We start from the raw sequence: 20,390 nt of genomic DNA, 5'->3' as shown, positions 1-20,390 counted from the left end.
TGTGATTGCTAAAGCCATTGTACTATATTTCTCATGGTGATCTACCACATTTGGCTAGTGCATAAGCCTATGGTTTAGTGTAATTACAGTCATTTCTAGAAGTGTAACAAAATTCTATAAAGAATAAAAATGGCCCAAATCGGGGGAGTTCTCTCTCTTGTGCCCCTGTGCCCCCGCCCCCCCCCCCCCCCCTCGCCGCACCTCCTTATGGACATCCATGGATTAGTGTTACCAAAGTTAGTGTGCAGACACTCATGGATAACAAAAGAATTGACACTGGTAGCAAAGCAAAAGTAGAACTGCTAAACTATGTTTTAAAATGCTCCTTTACAAAAGCAGATGCAGAAGTATTGTTACAGATTAATGCTTGCATCCCTGAAAAAATGAGTGCAATAGATTATCAGTGGTGTTGAGAGACAAAGAAAATCACTAGAATTAAATAAGGCTCCAGGCCTGATGGAATCTCTATCAGATTCTATACACAATGCAACTCCCATATTACCATTACATACCATAGATCCCTCAAACAAAAACCTGTCCCCACTGATTGGTGGAAACCACTGGTCCCACCAGTCCACTAGAAGGGTGGCAGAAGTGATGCACAAAACTACCATCAGTCTCACTGACATCCATCTGTTGTATAATCCTAGAAAATATTCCAAGGTCAAACATAAAGAGATATCTCAAACAGAACAATCTCCTCCAATCCATACAGCAAACATTCCAAAAATATTGATCAATTTGCCCGTTTCTCACATGATATCCATGCTAGATGAAACTGACTTTGTGAAATTCCTGGAGCTCCAGTAGGATAACATGTTAAAATGAAGTAAACATATAGATAAACTAATCATGAAGGTCAGTTTAGCAGAAAAAAAATCTCATTAGATTGACCTAAAGAGAAGAGTGTTGCCTTTTGCATATTTTAGCTCCTCGTTGTCTTTTGGAATTATCTTCTGGGGTAATGCAGATGAAGTAAATAAAGAATTTATTCAACAGATGTGAGCATTGGGAATATTGGAAAGCACAAAACTGTTCCTCATGTAGAAGCTTTTTGAGGGTCTTCACTTTCTTACACATATTATTCAGCTTCAAATGAACTATCATTTACACAGTTACAATACAAAACACACAAATTATTTTCATATAGACTTTGCTTCATTGTCTAATGGACAGAATGGAATCATGCACTGGTGGAAAGACATTTCACAAGCTACTGTCCAGCAGCAGCCAGAAATTGGAAGTATTTACCAGTTTGAAGAAAATTAAAAATACACCTCAAAGACTGTGACTGGTAGTCTTGCTTCAGCTGTCAGAGACTGTGGTCATGTGTGTGTGAGTTGCATTTGCGTGCACATGTGTGTGTGTGTGTGTGTGTGTGTGTGTGTGTGTGTGTGTGTGTGTGAAGCTTATTTTGTGACAGTCTTTTTGTTGTGCCTAACTGTGACTCAGCATCTCTGCTATATGGTGAGTAGCAGCTATCATTTTCATAATACTGTTACATTCCACCTTCGGTTTTCTATTGTTTAAAAATACACCTCATTAGCTAGTCTTTCCACAAATTATCTGAGTGTCTCGATTCAGTGATTGAGCAATTCTGTTAGTAACATGGGAAGAAGCAGTGTTTGTTGTAAAGATGCATAAAGAGTAGTGATGTACTGCAGATAGGACTCAGTATTTACAAACATAGATACATATTTTCTTTAAAAATACCATTGTAGCAAAGTGAATATTAAATTACTGACTGCAAATAAACAGTGATTGAACAGGCAGCAGATGTTTTTGAATTAGTTGCTTTCTTTCCAATGGCATATTGCATGCAAATCTGGTCAGTGTGCTGTTGTTGAAGGGGGAGGTAGGTGGAGGGGGGATGTGTCACTGAGGGGGGGGGGATGTATTGTGAGGATCTGTCTCTGAAAGTTAACTGAGCTCCCCTTGGTGTCATTCATGGGGAGAGGGGAGAATCACGGGGAGAGGGGAGAATCACATAGACTACTGCAGGAGGGGGAAGTGTGGCAGTCCAACCTGCTTTCATTTATTCATTGACTGATGATTGTCCTTGCTGTCATTTTACTGCGTTGCTACACTGGCTGAAAAATGGGTTGTGGATTCCGACACACACTACTGCAAATTATATAGCAGACAGGTGCACAGTTGGGTTTCATAGTACTTAATTTCACTGTTCATCCCCCCCCCCTCCCACCCCAATAATACACAGTTATATGGCCAGTGCACTATTGTTTAACTTGCGATAAGCCTCATTAATAGTTTGCAGGTGAAACTCCACATACTGCTACAATGGTTTCCTGTTGAACATCTATGAGCAGTAAAGCCTAACTACAAAGTTCACAGTTCTTGAAGAATACATGGGTACATATGGAGTACACATTGTCACTGTTTTTACACATGGCCTAATTGTTTAACACTTGTTCCACAGTTAATTTGAAGCATTGTTGTTGTTCTAACCACCACAGGTTACACATCTGAAACTCGGCCGTGGACTGACTGTCTTGTGACCAAAAATCGGGCCCTTATATATCATCATAATAATTGGTGCTGAAACTACACATTGTTCAAAGTTTGACTTACAGAAATTACAATTAAAACTTAACTCATTAAATTAATTGAATACATTGAAATATTGGTTCTTCTTAGCAGCTTCTTCTAGTATGAGGGTTATGCCAATTTTTTTGTTTAAATTGTGAAATTAACAAATACAGTTACATAAACAATACTTTTGACAAAACTGTTAATTACTTTGTAATTAATGAAGGGCTGGTTTGCTAACATGTTTTCGAATAGTGCCAAGTAGATACTTTAACATTACTAATATTTCGTCTTCCAAATGTTTATAATTATTACAGAATTTATATTTGTTTATATGTTAACAATGGAATTCAAGTTATGAAACAATTACTGATTTCACCCCATAACAAAAGATACTAACTAGGAAGAGTTGAAATAAATTAGAAAATCAATTACATACATAAAACTAAGCACAAAATTTGATCTGGTGTTATATCCTTTAAAATGATGGTCAACCTTTCTGTTTTATGAAAATGCAGATTATATTCACGTATGTTAATGGTAAATTGTTAAAAGTGGAAAAACAAATTTAAGGAGGCAGATGGCAAAACAAGAGGGGAATTAAATTTATCCCTACTTAGTTCGTACGTACTGCTGTTATAAAAAAACATCACATGCAAGTACAGGGTGTCCCACATAAAAGCGGTACTTCCTTATGCCCTAGATTCAATTAACAATGAACTAATTAAAAAAGAATAGATAATAGTAGCACTGAAAAATGTGTAGCTACCTGTTTATAAGAGATGCTGGAAGTGGTGGTCATGAACATCCATGCCACTTCAAAAGCAATTCTGCTAGGGGTGATTAACTGGTACGTGAGGTGTACTGATTTTATGTTGGACAACCAGTCTAATCAAATTTCACTTAACGCTCACCTCCTGAGTAGAGCAAACTGTAATAAACTGCTTGCTTAATGATCAATGTTTCAGAAAATGAGGCATCTGTTTTGTGCTTTTTTTTTCAATTTTTAATAACTGTTTCAAAAACCAATGTCTCACTTAGATCAGCCTCTTTGGCTTCAATGAATGTGCAATATATCACACATGCTCCTATGACCTACTGCTTTGTAAAGTAGCAGCTCCAACAATGCTGTATTCAGCTGAACTGGTCATGACGCACTTCATGCCTCAATTGTTGTCTCCGGTACCACTGCTGCAACCTCTGCAGAGCAGTTGCATTACGGAAAGACTCTTCATTTTCATTGTGACTTCAGAATGGCAGTTTCTATTTCCCTAAACAGCATATAACACTAATGAGCCTCTTTAATATCTCTCTGTTCTTTCTCAGTTTTTCATTGTGCAGCTCGATTTCGGCTCTTCATAGGCAACCCAATAAAATATCAGTTCCGGTAGGAGATGAAATAAATTTCTTAAACTTTAAAAAAACTAGAAAGATGGTTTTCAGACTTAATGTGTTTTTTTTCACTGTGGTATTTGGATGGTTCAGATGTTCTTATCCTTAATGATTATTTGTTGGAAAATAGCATACATGTCCAAAAGTAAAATTTGCTCACCACATCACAGCCACAAACCAACTCCGCAACATCATACAGTTCTTTACAGAAATGTCTTTTCAAACCTCCTCCCACATCTTGCACACATATTGACACCTTGAGAGCTCGGCATGGTCAGCCACTATCAATCACCTGGTTCCTTTCACTATAAGAATGCGATGGAAAAATTGTTGTTTAAGAAGTGACTTACTGTGCTTTCACTACCCACATTAAATATTTAAATTTCTGCTCAATTGGGTAAGCAATAATACACTTGTACGGAGCTTGAGAACAACAATCAACACAAAGCTTAGGAAACCGAACCAATTCCTTGATCAGGTTTAGCAAGCAGAAAGCAATAGGACTGAGAGCACATGTCGCTTTCAAGGAGTGAAGCTGCTGAGACATTGAAAAATGCTCCAGCACCTTGACTGCTGCCTTGGCAGTAGCAGATGACTCTGGGCAGCGCAGATGGAGTGGGACAGTGGATTATAATGATAGGAAAACACACTATAATGAAACATTATATTTAAACAAATGAAATAAAGTAATTTATTATATTTCTTTCGATTTTATTTGGGCATTGATGCACAACTTGTACATCTGGAGAAAATGCCACTGTTTCTAATTTACTCAATTAATTCAGATGGTGTGGCGTGAAGCAGTGTAATGACAGTTTACGTTCATATAGTATACAGATTATGTTATGTAACTTCCTTGTATCATAGTAATGTATACCTTGGCTCATTCCACATCCTTAAATTCTCTCCTTTGCGGTGGGATCTGCAAAACACAATGAGTAAAAACTAGGGTTTAAATCAGTCCTAAAGGTACTGTATGTATTCCTTGAATCCCAAAAATCATTAAAGTCAGTACCACATCAATGCTTATTGCTGAAAATATGATCATCCTTCAATTCCAAAAATCATACAAGTCAGTACCATGTCAATGCTTATTAATGAAAGTATGATCATGTGGACTGTCAAATGAAATCGCTGACTAGACTGAGCTGTTCTTGTTATGAAGAACAGAGCACTTTAGCTCAAATAGTATGTCAGTGTTAGAAGTAGAAGTAACTTCAGGCATTGCCCAGAGAAGTGTATTAGGACTGTTACTATTCATACTGTATATTATGAGGGGGTATCAAATGAAAAACTTAGAAGCTTAATTAAAAATCTATATTGGTCTGTAAGTTGGTACCATGTCAATGCTTATTAATGAAAATAAGTCTGTAAGTTGGTAGTACTGTTACCAATGACTTAGGGAATGCTCTGCGGGTGACGGCATACTACAAACAAGCAAAACACCATCACAATACCCAGTTCAAAATGGCTGCCCACTTGTGATGTGCACTGAGGAAGAACAGCATTCTGTCATACATTTTCTGAGCAGTGAAGATAGGAAACCTAGTGAAATCTGTCAGTGAATAAAGTTCCAGTATTTTGATGCATGTATTATCACTACTGCGGGAGTGTGAATAGAGTAGAGAAAATTTGAAAATGGCCTGACTTTTGCAGCAGACACTCAGTTTTCATGTCAGGCACACCACATTGTGACAGCAAAGTCTATGCAGCAGTTGCAGCCATTGCAGTGAAAGATGAAGTAGTCATAGATCTGAATGTTAGAAATGGCTTAGCACATCACATCATTCATGAAGTGCTTAAGTTTTGCAAAGCATCTGCAAGATGGTTGCCATGGCAGTTCACTCGATAAGTGAAAGAGTGATCTGTGAAGAACTATTGTGGCACATTGAAGGATAAGGTGATGGCTTCTTTGTGAAGATCACTACAGGGAATGAAACTCGGACACATTACCAACAACCCAAAACAGAGAGAGCATGCAAGGAATGGCACCATTTCTCACCATCAAAACCCAAGAATTTCTGGACATAATCATCTGGAGGGAGAGTTTCACTGGCTCCCTTTTGTTATGAACGAGGCATTGCTTTGGAACACTAGATGACTAAGGAAAACACCATCACCAGTGCATCATATTTCAATATGATAAAAATCAGCTTTGGCCTGCAATAAGATCAAAGCAATGTCAACTTCCGATCATAGGTACCATTTTGAAACATGCCAATGCTTGGCCTCATACTGCCCTTGCAACACTTTCAGCCATCATTGACTTGCAATTTGATACTCTGCCACATTCGACATACCACCAGACCTCACATGAGTGATAATCACAAGTTTGGACCGCTAAAGGAGATGACAGGAGGAAAGAAATTTTGTTCCGATGAAGTGGTGCAGTAGACAGTGCACGAGTGGTTGTGCATGTGACCAAAAGATTTTTTTTTGTTTCCAGAGGAATCTGTGCACCACCTACATACTGAAGGAAGTGTGTTGAATGACAGGGAGTCTATATGCTGAAAAATGATAAACTTGTGTTCTTCTTTTGTTCAATAAAAAAATTTTAAAAAATTTTTAAGGTTTTCATTTCACTCCACCTTGCAATAATGAAGGAAAGTTCCTGATAAGAGTATAGTTACAATGCCAACAATTCCGTACTCACAATCTCACAAAAACTGTTAATTTGGAAGAAAATGTGTGAAATTACTGTGTTAATGTTTGGAGCTGCTACTGTTAGTTGAATATGTTGCACTTTTTGGGATGAGAGGGCACTACACTAATGACATTTCCAGTAATAGATTAAAATAACTTAGACTGATAAGTTCCATTCATTCTTACATATGAGACTATACAATTCTGGAATAGTGCCAAGTGACTTAACAAAAATGTGAGAAGTGTCTGACTCACAGACAACAAGAGACCTACTGGGGAACACCAGTCTGGTTGTAAGAGGTATACAGTCTCTCATATTGGTACTGGTCTTACCATTTCTTGAATCAGTTGCATTTACAACATATTCAAAATTGTGTCTGTATTCTGGTGAAATTCTAGAAAATGTAAGTATTCATAATCAATTCACAAGTTAAATTTTGGGAAGCAATTTGCTTACTGGTACTTAAAAAAATAATGCATTTTTAGAGTGTGATTTATTTCTCTGTTTGTCTTTCTCTTTGTGGATTCCAAAAGTAGGAGAGCCATTACAGTATATTGATAATTTTTACTTATGGACCGTCTGACAGCAGCTGAATAAAACGCGTTTTATTCAGTTGCTGTCAGATGGTCCATAAGTAAAAATTATCAATATACCGTAATATTAAATGCAAGTGAGGAAGACAGGACTACAAAAGTTGAAGATAGGAGAGCCATGCTCACTATTAGTGCATGATGAAAAGTAGTGCCTTCAAATTTTTTTGTGTGTAAATCCTCAGAATATTTTTAAATAAAATAAATGTCGTTTACATTCTAGATCTTTATTCTTCATGCCTGCATACTTATTTCTCAACACAGTCAGCCTGGTGACGACCATATTTGTCCTAATGAGAGATCAGTTTGTTGATATTGTCCCTGTAGAATTTTTGACTTTGTTGACAGAGCCAAAATCTTACCTCTGCTTGCATTGCTTCATGACTATCAAAGTGAACTCCTCAAAGATGTTCTTTAAGTTCTGGAAACAGATGAAAATTGGATGGGGCCAAGTCAGTGCTGTATGGAGGATTATTGATGACAGTGAACCCAAGGCACATTGGATTGTCGCAGATGTTGCAGCACTTGCTTATGGTCTGGCACTGTCGTGCTGAAGGGGAGGATGCTCCGTGTGTGGATGAACTCTTTGAATTCATCAAAACTTGATTACAGGACTTCGTTTCTCATTCACTAACATAGTTACCTTATACAATACCATATTACACACTATAATTCAGAGCCCTCTAATGACATAGGGCTGCAAATATGTAGACAGGAAGAATAAAGATGTAGAATGTTAGTAAAATTTGTTTAGTTTAAAAAGAGTTTTCGCATAAAATCGCAGAAGTAGTGTGTTAATGTGCTTGGGTATCCAATGGGCCATAAATGACAGTTTGAGAATTAAATAAATTGTTGATCTTATGTAAAATGTAATTTTGCTTAATTAACCTGTGATCTTGCTACTTTGTGTATTGGATGCCTATAGAATTTCCCAATTGAAGATATGCAAACTCTAAAAAAGTACAGGAACTGTGCTTTTAGAAAATGAAATATTTGTGCTGCTGTTAAATTACAAATCATGTTTTTTCTTTCTTTCAGATGCTTTATAATTTCAAATACAAAACAATGGGTGAACAAAAGGAGGCAGTTGTGCATCTAAAATGTGTAGCACGAATAGCAAACATTCCCCTCATTGAGACTAGCTGGACATATGCATCAGACTTTTACACAAAAGTAAAGGTAACAGACATTGAATTGAATATCACTCCCTCTAAAATATTCTTGCCCTTATCTAATATTATGCCTAATGTTTAACCATGTATAACAGGGATAATCACTGTTAGTGGCAAAAGAAGATGGGCTATACAAATGAAATGAAGAGGGGCTATAATAACCAATGAGAGAAATGAAAAACTTGTTAGTTTCATAATATTAATTTTAACAGAGCGTCTGTCAGAAAAATTAATTGAAAGATATGGAATACATGACAAAAATTGGGGCAAAAGTATAATAAATATTAGGCTTGCAGTGAAGAGAACATTCTCACTCTTTGTAAAGGGTGATGCATGACCATTAATATTCCTATGTCAATTTTGATTCATTAGCACACTTAAATTTAATGAAATAAATATCACACTGTACAAATCATGGTGCATTCACCTATCTTATAAGACACAACAATGAAATGGATTCTTTTTAAATTATTATTTTATTTTTCTAATTCCTCTATTTGTTGTGTTTTGAAATAACAGGACAGAAACGTAAGTGGCAGTGAAACTTTGAGAAAAAATGTATGAAGGAGGACATTTGGGTTTGAATCCCAGAGTAGCACATCTCTCCCTTTCTCCCACTCTCTCTCCTTTCTTAGGTCATGATGTATGCATTTCAGAAAATGTAGCAACTTATGATTTTCTTCCAGGTATCAAATCCTCTCTTCAACTGGGGCTTGTCAACTGCTGAAGCTACAGTCCAAGCTGCTGTGGAACGTACAAAACCAATTGTGTCAAAATTTGAAGTCCCATTAAGTCTTGCAGATTCACTTGTATGCAAGAGCTTAGACCTTGTAGAAAAACAATTGCCTGTTATCACACTTCCTCCTGAACTGGTAAGTCCATTATCACTTTTCTTCTCAGTTATTATTCACTTATATGCAGTGGATAGCAATTAAATCTTCCTACTACCCCACTGTACTGATAAATGATGGAAGTTGAAACACAACAGTATGTTTACTTGAGTGTTGCAATGCTTACACCAAAATTCCTTGGTTTGTTTGGTCGTTTGGGTACAGTGTTCAAGATTGCTTGCCTCACTCATGGATTAGATACTCACCCTATGATCTGTGTCATTGTTCTAAATTATAAATGAGTGAAAGGCTTAAATCAGAGTTTCCAAGTCTATGTGGGTACACAATTCCAGTCTACTGGCAGGCACTACTCCTGGAGACATATAGGGCCCTCTGAAAGTTTAGATGTTTAATACATCTAGGAAACTACTACATAACTTGCAGAATATGTGTAGGTGGCTGGTGTGGGTTTTTAGGTTGGAAACATTCTTTTGTGGGCTTGATGAACACTTGTGGTTATTAGATCAAGAGAAATGACAGATTGTGGCATACTAATCATGGAGGAGTACATACCTTTAACAGATAAAAAAAAAGAATGTAATATTTTTGTTAATTGACAGCAGGAGCATTCAGTGAGATGACCCTGAATAACTCTCACTTACTAATTGTAGCAGTGCCCAGAAAATCATTGAAACAGAATGCTGGCTACAGTGACAAATAAATTACAGCAAAATTTTCACTTCCAATAGAAAATGTATTGGAAAGACTGGCTGTAAGACAATGGTATTGATATATTTATTGCAATAGTAATGAATACAAAGATAATTACAGCTTTTAAATGTGATGTGATTTCAGTTAGAAAAAGAATGAAAAATTGACTAATAATAAAAATTCCTTGTTTCTATTGCCCTTTTGCAGCAGTTAAAGAAGGCACTGTAAGTTCTCAAGAATGACTGAAAATGCTGTGCATAATACCCTGATTATGTTGAGGTAAAAAAGGTGTTTTAATCTGCCAGCAGTAGACTGGAAGAGACACACATTTATTATGGACGAAAAGAACAGAGATCTGTGTGATACTCTCCCAAATGTCTTTTTCTGAGAACAATCATGGGCTGTTTTTACAGAACAAATTTGCAGTTTAAGAACATAATACAGCTCCTGACAACAAACATGCTCAAACTTTTCATTTCACTTATTACAAATGAAGGAACGAGAGTTGAATGACCATAAGACTATTAGAGCATAAAAGATTACTGGAGTTGGAATAAATGTTAAAATGGTTGGAAGTTACTTCTAATTAGTAAGTGTAAGAACAAACCAATTTCTAACTGTACTTGTACAGTTAGCAAGAAATGTAGATCACAAACTTAAGAATACCAACAATATTGAGAAAAGGATAGATTGCTACTCACCACAAAGAGTTGCAGACAGGCACAATGAACACACTGTTACACATTGTACCTTTCAGCCAAAGCCTTAGTCAGCAAAGAAAACACACACACACACACACACACACACACACACACACACACACACACACACACACACACACACACAAGCACAATTCATGTACACATGACCATTACCACTGGCAGCTCTGACCAGAATGCACCTGTCATGTGAATAGCAATCTGGAGTTGGGCAAGGAAAGGGGAGGGATAACAGAGAGCAGGTGGGAGGAGAGAAGAACACTGTCTGGCATGGCATGCAGGGACTAGAGATTGCCAGGTGTAGCATCGGGTGGTGGGGTGAGGGGGAAAAACAGGGAGTGGAAAAGGAGAGGAGCAAGGATGGGGATATGACAGGCACATTCATTGGCAGTGGGTGGCATGCAAAGAGGGTGAGAGATTGTGAAAAGGGAGGAGGTGGTAGGATGAGGGGGTGAAAACTGTTGGGTGGACAGTGTGGGGATAGTAGGTTACCATAGATCAAGGCCAGGATAATTTTGGGAGTGAAGAATGTGTTGTAAGGATAACTTCCATCTGCACAGTTCAGAAAAGCTGGTGGTGGAGAGGAGGATTCAAATGGGCTATGTTGTGCAGCAACCATTGAAGTCAAGCATATTATGCTCAGCTGCATGTTGTGCCACAGGGCAGTCTTCTTTGCTCTTTGCCACAATTTGGTGGAGCCCATTCATCCTTCTGGACAGCTGGTTGGTTGTTGTTGTTGTTGTGGTCTTCAGTACTGAGACTGGTTTGATGCAGCTCTCCATGCTACTCTATCCTGTTCAAGCTGCTTCATCTCCCAATACCTACTGCAGCCTACATTCTTCTGAATCTGCTTAGTGTATTCATCTCTTGTTCTCCCTCTTTGATTTGTACCCTCCACATTGCCCTCCAATACTAAATTGGTGATCCCTTGATGTCTCAGAACATGTCCTACCAACCGATACCTGGTTGATAATCATACCAATATAAAAACTAATGTAATGGTTGCAGCAGAGCTGCTGTATGACATGGCTGCTTTCGTTTAAGAATACTGTACGCCATATATTAATCAAGTACTGCATCCATTCTTCTCTGGCTAAAGCATTACTAGTAGAGTATTTATCTTCTGTCACATGACAGTGAAGGATTATGGAGTTTTATTTTTTTATTTTATTTATTGTATTTTTTTTTTTTTGCATGGAGACATCAACTGGTGTCTTTTGCAAACGTCATAGCACTTTTTTACAAGCTTAGTACAGTCATATATACATATGTGATTACATATACATGATAGAAATGTACCATTGTGCCTAATAAGGCACAATATTGGGTGTTACATCGTACCTATTACAAATATTCATATATATATATATATATATATATATATATATATATATATATATATATATATATATATATTAGTTTAATATTAATATTCACTTAAAGAATATAAACACTTGTCAATCAAGAAATATTTCAGTTTCACTTTGAATAAGTTCCCTTTGTGGCACCTTATAGAGCTCGGTAATCTGTTGTACCATATTTGACCACTAATGCATGGACTATGGTCTGTTGTTTTTAATTTTGTTCTTTGTCTGTAGCAGCAGTCTTTATTTCTTGTATTATAGGCATGCATATCAGAGCACTTTGTTGCTTTGTTTTGATGTGTCACAAAAAATAAAATTAATTTGTAAAGATACAGTGAGTAGACTGTGAGGTATTTATGATGAACAAAGATTTCCCTGCATGAATCTCTATACCCTAATCCATGGGTAATTCTGATTGCTCTTTTCTGTAGGGTTAATATTCTGTTCATATGTATGTCGGCAGCACAACCCCATATCTCTATCCCGTAATTAATCTGTGCAAAAATGGTTCCATAGTAAATTGTAATTACAGTAGTAATGTAGACACCTATTTTATTTTACATGTCTCTTTTTACATTTTTGCGTGACCTTAACTGAACAACTCTTGTTCTATGCTAAAGATAAAATATTTTTCCATCTCTTTCAAGTTAACACATGAACACAATATACTGAAACTATCTGCGTGTTAAATAAGTTATAAAAAATCCTTCTAATACATTTTTACATTTATTTACTTAATGACAGTTCACTGAATTATAGTGGCAAAGGGTTGGGGGTGGCGTTTACATCAGATATGTAGGCAGTTACTAAATTTTGCTGTGTACCGGTACCTAAAATGTCGTACACACTACTTCCTATGGATATAGAGTACTATGATTAACATCAGTACTAGAATGATAAAAGTTGCTCAATTTTAAAACAGTTATTTATCCTAGGAAACAAGTATATGGTTCCTAGCTAGTCTCACAGAGACCCACATCACTCATTCTATCTAGTCACAGTGAACAAATTCACCATGTAATTTATGTTCAGAAAGATTTAACTGTCTCTCTAGCTCTTTCAGCAATTTATATAACTTCTTCTGGTATCCAGTTATGTCAGTGATCACCTTTAAAGTATTCTCATTGCCATGTCCCATCAATATCTGCAACTCACATATTGCTCCATGAACATCTTTTACTACTTATAACTTTTGATGCTTTACTTACAAAATAACAAAACATTTTTCATATGTACACATTCATTTCAAAATTCTTTTCGTAATTTCAATATGATTAATTTTTCCTCAACTACAATAACTTATTCCACATCTGGGGTGCAGCCTGATCATCACCTTTGGCCACTTATAACCCACTGATGCCTCTCAAGCTTGTACCAAGTGTACACAGTCTAATACATGACTTTCCAATCATTGGCGTGAAACTGCCTCATCTGTAACCTTCTAGAAGGTCAACAATATGAGGGTCACGTGAAATAGGTGGTTCTGATTGATTTGTGATGATAGCCTTACAAAGTCTATTTTAATCAGTACAGGTACACAATGAGAAATACCTTGCTGAAGTTAACTGTCAAAAATGGAAAAAAAAACAATTATGATTTTCAAATTAACTAGCTGTGTCAATAGCCAATGGCCTTGCTGCATTGGCAACACCAGTTCCCGCCAGATCACCAAAGTTAAGCGCTGTCCTTGCTAGCACTTGGATGGGTGACCATTCGGTCTGCTGAGTGCTGTTGGCAAGTGGGCCTTGCTCAGCCCTTGTGAGACAAACTGAGGAGCTTCTTGATAGAGTAGTAGTTGCTCCAGTCTCATAAACTGACATATGGATAGGAGAGCTGTGTTCTGACCACATGCCCCTCCATATCTGCATCCAGTGACACCTGTGGGCTGTCGGTACTGTTGGTACCATTGGGCCTTCATGGCCTGTTCGGGCAATGTTTAGTTTTTTAGCTGTATCAGTGATTGAATGACAGATCATTTCACACAATGTCTTACAAGTATGACACACTACTTTTCTTGATTATCCTGTAATAATAGGTAATGATATCAGTTTACCAGTTATTTACTATGGGAATTACATACTTTCTATTGGAAACAGACTTGCAGAAGTGGTGAACTGTGATTTATTCATCTTGTAATGTACATATACTAATCATTTGGTTAGAATACGGGAGACATATAAAAATATGGTTAATACAGTTTCACTGCTATGAAACTATAGTTAATAAGATGGAGTCATATTTAAATAATTATCTAACTTTTTGTGAGATTTTACATTTACATATTCACGTAGCAAGACAACTGATAAGCTAGGAACTGTCCCTCCAAAACATTCTTCAGGCTGGAAATCCTTCACGTCTCGTTACCTGCTGGCCTGCCCCTCGCTCCTGTCCTTTTGCCTAAACTAATCTCCCTTCCTCACCTTCTGACTGCCACTCATTAAACACAGATGCTTTAGTTCAAGGTATAGGTTTATGAATGAACACCCACTCAGTTCTCTCAGTGGTCATACTCTCCCCCTCCTTTTCTGTTTTCCTTTATACTATTGTCTCTTGTCCCCAACTATATCCACTTTGTACCATCCTGTTCACACACATATTCCTTCCCCCATCACAATCAGTTTTCTCTTATGTTATTTTCCTGTCCTCCCCTTCTCTTTTTCCCTCTCCCTACCATTCAACTTACGGGGTTATCCCTATTTATTCTGTTGTTAGTGATGGAGAATTTATTCCTGTGAGATTTTTAATGAACATAAACAGCATAGATTGTGGAAAAGGGCAATCTAGCTCCAAAGTATCAATGCAGCTTACAATCTGCACCATTCTCCCTATAACTAATTGTCTACTAGAATGCAAGAGAAAGCTAACCCACAAATAGTTAAAAAATGAATTATTGATATATTTAGATACTATTATTACTTATTTATTATCTCACAAGATGTTAACAATTATTATCCACTTATACTCTCCCACTGGACAAAAGAGAGGTTTGGGAATGTTTCTGAATTGCAGTTTTGTAGTGCAAGAGGGAGCTAAACCAAGTGGTACCATTACTTCACTTATTGGTAGAAAATAGTGCACACATGAGCTTGCAGTCACATGTTTTAGTGTTGACAACGTGAAGATTATTCTGTGCCTAGCAGTTCTGAGAAATCTAGAAAGCGTGAATAAATGAAGATAACTGGAAGAAAGAAACGCAACAGTACAACGAAACTTGGGACTACCCTACATGAGTGAAACAACTAACAAAAAACACTAGTGTGGGATTCAAGCCAAATGACTGAATATAATAATAATAATAATAATAATAATAAATTATTATTATTATCTTTCCTTTCTCAGATCTTAGGTCTGGTTAAAAATGGAAAGTGACGCGGACCTTGATCAAGCGTCACTTCCTTTTAACTGTACGGTATATGTTATATTGCATTTAGGAACTTTCGGGTCATTGAACATGTATCAATAATTACAGATTTTTGTAGTTGTATATATATGTTTGGATGTAGCTGTATTGCGTTGATGTACTGGTGGATATTGTGTGGTATGACTCCTGTAGTTGATAGTATAATTGGTATAATGGCAACTTCATCCTGATGCCACATGTCCTTGACTTCCTCAGCCAGTTGGATGTATTTTTCAATTTTTTCTCCTGTTTTCTTCTGTATATTTGTTGTGTTGGGTATGGATATTTCAATTAGTTGTGTTAATTTCTTCTTTTTATTGGTGAGTATGATGTCAGGTTTGTTATGTGGTGTTGTTTTATCTGTTATAATCGTTCTGTTCCAGTATAATTTGTATTCATCATTCTCCAGTACATTTTGTGGTGCATACTTGTATGTGGGAATGTGTTGTTTTATTAGTTTATGTTTTATGGCAAGTTGTTGATGTATTATTTTTGCTACATTGTCATGTCTTCTGGGGTATTCTGTATTTGCTAGTATTGTACATCTGCTTGTGATGTGATCTACTGTTTCTATTTGTTGTTTGCAAAGTCTGCATTTATCTGTTGTGGTATTGGGATCTTTAATAATATGCTTGCTGTAATATCTGGTGTTTATTGTTTGATCCTGTATTGCAATCATGAATCCTTCCGTCTCACTGTATATATTGCCTTTTCTTAGCCATGTGTTGGATGCGTCTTGATCTATGTTGGCTGTGTTAAATGATACGGGTGCTTGCCATGTAGTGTTTTCTTTTTCCAATTTACTTTCTTTGTATCTGTTGATGTTATGTGATCTAAAGGGTTGTAGAAGTGGTTATGAAATTGCAATGGTGTAGCCGATGTATTTATATGAGTGATTGCTTTGTGTATTTTGCTAGTTTCTGCTCGTTCTAGAAAGAATTTTCTTAAATTGTCTACCTGTCCATAATGTAGGTTTTTTATATCTATAAATCCCCTTCCACCTTCCTTTCTGCTTAATGTGAATCTTTCTGTTGCTGAATGTATGTGATGTATTCTATATTTGTGGCATTGTGATCGTGTAAGTGTATTGAGTGCTTCTAGGTCTGTGTCACTCCATTTCACTACTCCAAATGAGTAGGTCAATACTGGTATAGCATAAGTATTTGTAGCTTTTGTCTTGTTTCTTGCTGTCAATTCTGTTTTCAGTATTTTTGTTAGTCTTTGTCTATATTTTTCTTTTAGTTCTTCTTTAATATTTGTATTATCTATTCCTATTTTTTGTCTGTATCCTAGATATTTATAGGCATCTGTTTTTTCCATCACTTCTATGCAGTCGCTGTGGTTATCCAATATGTAATCTTCTTGTTTAGTGTGTTTTCCCTTGACTATGCTATTTTTCTTACATTTGTCTGTTCCAAAAGCCATATTTATATCATTGCTGAATACTTCTGTTATCTTTAGTAATTGGTTGAGTTGTTGATTTGTTGCTGCCAGTAGTTTTAGATCATCCATGTATAGCAAATGTGTGATTTTGTGTGGGTATGTTCCAGTAATATTGTATCCATAATTTGTATTATTTAGCATGTTGGATAGTGGGTTCAGAGCAAGACAGAACCAGAAAGGACTTAATGAGTCTCCTTGGTATATTCCACGCTTAATGTGTATTGGCTGTGATGTGATATTATCTGAATTTGTTTGGATATTAAGTGTGGTTTTCCAATTTTTCATTACTATGTTTAGGAACTGTATCAATTTAGGATCTACTTTGTATATTTACAATATTTGTAATAACCATGAGTGGGGTACACTATCAAAAGCTTTTTGGTAATCAATGTATGCATAGTGTAGCGACCTTTGTTTAGTTTTAGCTTGATATGTCACCTCTGCATCTATTATCAGTTGCTCTTTACATCCTCGTGCTCCTTTGCAACAGCCTTTTTGTTCTTCATTTATAATTTTGTTCTGTGTTGTATGTGTCATTAATTTCTGTGTGATGACTGAAGTTAATATTTTGTATATTGTTGGTAGGCATGTTATAGGGTGATATTTAGCTGGGTTTGCTGTGTCTGCTTGATCTTTAGGTTTCAGATAGGTTATTCCATGTGCAAGTGTATCAGGGAATGTGTATGGGTCTGCAATGTAACTGTTAAATAATTTAGTTAGATGTGAATGTGTTGAGGTGAACTTCTTTAGCCAGTAATTTGCTATTTTATCATTTCCAGGGGCTTTCCAATTGTGTGTAGAATTAATTGCTCGGGTGACTTCATGTTGCAAAATTATCACTTCAGGCATTTGTGGTATCATCTTGTATGTGTCTGTCTGTGCTTGTATCCACCGTGCATGCCTGTTATGTTGTACCGGGTTTGACCATATGTTGCTCCAGAAGTGTTCCATGTCTGTTATGTTTGGTGGATTGTCTATTTTAATGTGTGTGTTATCCATTGTTTGGTAAAATCTCTTTTGGTTTGTGTTGAATGTTTGGTTTTGTTTCCCTCTATTTTCACTTTTTTTTGTATCTTCTAAGTCGTTTGGCCAATGCTTGCAATTTCTGCTTTTTTTCATCTAATTGCTCTATTGCTTCTTGTTGTGAGATTTTACCTAACCTTTTTCGTTTTTTGTCTGATATTTCATTTCTTATAAATTGTGTTAGCTGTCCGATGTCTTTTCTCAGTTTTTCTATTCTGATCTGTAGCCTGTGTTGCCATGCTGGTTTTGTGGGTTTCTTCTGTGTGTTGGTTTGTTCTGATCTCTGCCTAGTGTGTATATTTAGTGTAGTGAGTGCTCCTATATAAACCAGTAGTTGTAACTCTTCCATAGTTGTGTTTTCATTTATTTTGTTGTGTATGATTGTGTTCGTAGTTTTTATTGTTGTTTCAGCTTGTGGGTTATTTGGCGGTCTATGCAAGAATGGTCTAATGTCTGTATTTGTGTCTTTGTATTCTATATATGTCAGCTGAAATTTCTCTTCTATATCTAACACGTGTGTCTCTTCGTGTTCTATTTGTGCTTGTTCTGGTGGCTGTCTTAAGATTTCGTTTTCCTCTGATTGTTTAATTGATGCGTGTTGGTCTTTGTTTGTTTGCTCTGGGATGTTTGAGTCCATTACTGTATTTTCTTCTTCTTCTGATTGCACATTATTTTGTTCCAGTATTTGTTGTACTTGTTGTTTGATGTTTTCTAATTCTGACTGGGGTATCCTGTTATTTTTGATTATTACACGGATCTGATCAGCTAGTCGTTGTTCTGTTAAAAATTTTAATTCCGGGTATCTGGTAATAAATGTTGGGTATACTTGTGACCTGTATCCAGTTGTGTTGGTTCCTAGGTTTGTTGCTTGGTAATAACAGAATATGAGGTGTCGATTAACTTCATCTGACCATCTCATCCTCTGTCTTTGTTTTCCTTCTAGGGTGGTTGCAGGAAGCATATTATTATTATTATTATTATTATTATTATTATTACTTCCTGTCTCAGACGTTATGTCTGGTTGAAAATGGAAAGTGATGCGGACCTTGATCAAGCGTGACTTCCTTTTAACTGTACGGTATATGTTACATTGCATTTAGGAACTTTCGGGTAATTGAACATGTATCAATAATTACAGATTTCTGTAGTTGTATATATATGTTTGGATGTAGCTGTATTGCATTGATGTACTGGTGGATATTGTGTGGTATGACTCCTGTAGTTGATAGTATAATTGGTATAATGTCAACTTTATCCTGATGCCACATGTCCTTGACTTCTTCAGCCAGTTGGATGTATTTTTCAATTTTTTCTCCTGTTTTCTTCTGTATATTTGTTGTATTGGGTATGGATATTTCGATTAGTTGTGTTAATTTCTTCTTTTTATTGGTGAGTATGATGTCAGGTTTGTTATGCGGTGTTGTTTTATCTGTTATAATGGTTCTGTTCCTGTATAATTTGTATTCATCATTCTCCAGTACATTTTGTGGTGCATACTTGTCTGTGGGAACGTGTTGTTTTATTAGTTTATGTTGTATGGCAAGTTGTTGATGTATTATTATTATTATTATTTCTCCATAATAACTTTACGCTGTCATTTTCTTGTAAATTTACAACAGTGGTACCATGTTATAAACATAATGAATAAATACAAGTATACACTAGATATTATTACATAAGCATGTAAAACCACTAATATACAGAAATGGGATCATTGATAATGGAGTTCAGAAATCTTTGAAAGAACATAAACATCTTTAAATTAAAAACTGTTTCAGATTGCCATTATAAGGTATCCACACAATCACTTTATATTATTTGAGAACATGTTATAGGAGTGCAGATCACTAGGTCAGAGGCGCGGCTACAGCTGTAGAAATCCATTTCAGAAATAAATAACCACAACAGCTGCTGTGGGAAGATTTATTGACCTCCTAGTTTCTTGACTTTAAAGTCATATCCTCAACTGCCAAACAATTGACCTTTCCTGGACATGGAAGCCATCCTTCAGTAAGACATAGATATCCTCTATCCTTATGCTGATTTTAGTGTGAAAAATGAAACTGTCCAAAACTTGACAGTGGGTACATGCAAGATGTAACAAAAGCAGTGCTGAGATGACATGTGCAGAGCAGCCCAGTCCACAGTATAGCATGTACTCATTCCTCCACACAGGCCTACTCATCACTGCTTGTGTTACATCTCACAAGAACTCCACTGTCAAGTTTTTGATGGTTGTGTTTTTTATGCTATGATCAGCATAAAGATAGGAGACATCTGAGGGATTGCTTCCATGTCTAAAAAAGTTAAATTGTTTGCACCTGAGAATGTGACTTTAGAGTAATGAAACTAGTTGTAAACCAACAGAAGATCAATAAATCTTCTCACAGCAGCTGGCATTGTTATAGAATGGTCTCCCAACTGCAAGTAGACTGTTATCTGTAGATCTTCCATTATTCAGTACCCTATGATAACCACATCTGGTTCATATGTTATAATTATAAAAGTCTCTATTCATTATGCTTATTTCTTCATTCTCTTTTTTATGCAAATGT

General features: G+C 36.3%; 1 protein-coding gene across 3 annotated transcripts in view; it reads left to right on the top strand.

The window, feature by feature from the left end:
• LOC126191347 (lipid storage droplets surface-binding protein 1) overlaps positions 1-20,390 on the top strand; it is a 188,067-nt gene that overhangs the window by 78,400 nt on the left and 89,277 nt on the right. For all 3 annotated transcript variants that reach the window (XM_049932190.1, XM_049932198.1, XM_049932207.1), the window contains 2 exons: positions 8,212-8,352; positions 9,032-9,217. In XM_049932190.1, coding sequence (XP_049788147.1) covers positions 8,212-8,352; positions 9,032-9,217 — 327 coding nt within the window. Of the gene's footprint in view, positions 1-8,211; positions 8,353-9,031; positions 9,218-20,390 lie in introns of those variants that run through there.

Source organism: Schistocerca cancellata, chromosome 1, assembly GCF_023864275.1.
Source record: "Schistocerca cancellata isolate TAMUIC-IGC-003103 chromosome 1, iqSchCanc2.1, whole genome shotgun sequence".
NCBI classification, from domain to species: Eukaryota; Metazoa; Arthropoda; class Insecta; order Orthoptera; family Acrididae; genus Schistocerca; species Schistocerca cancellata.
This window is presented reverse-complemented; position numbering and strand designations above follow the sequence as displayed.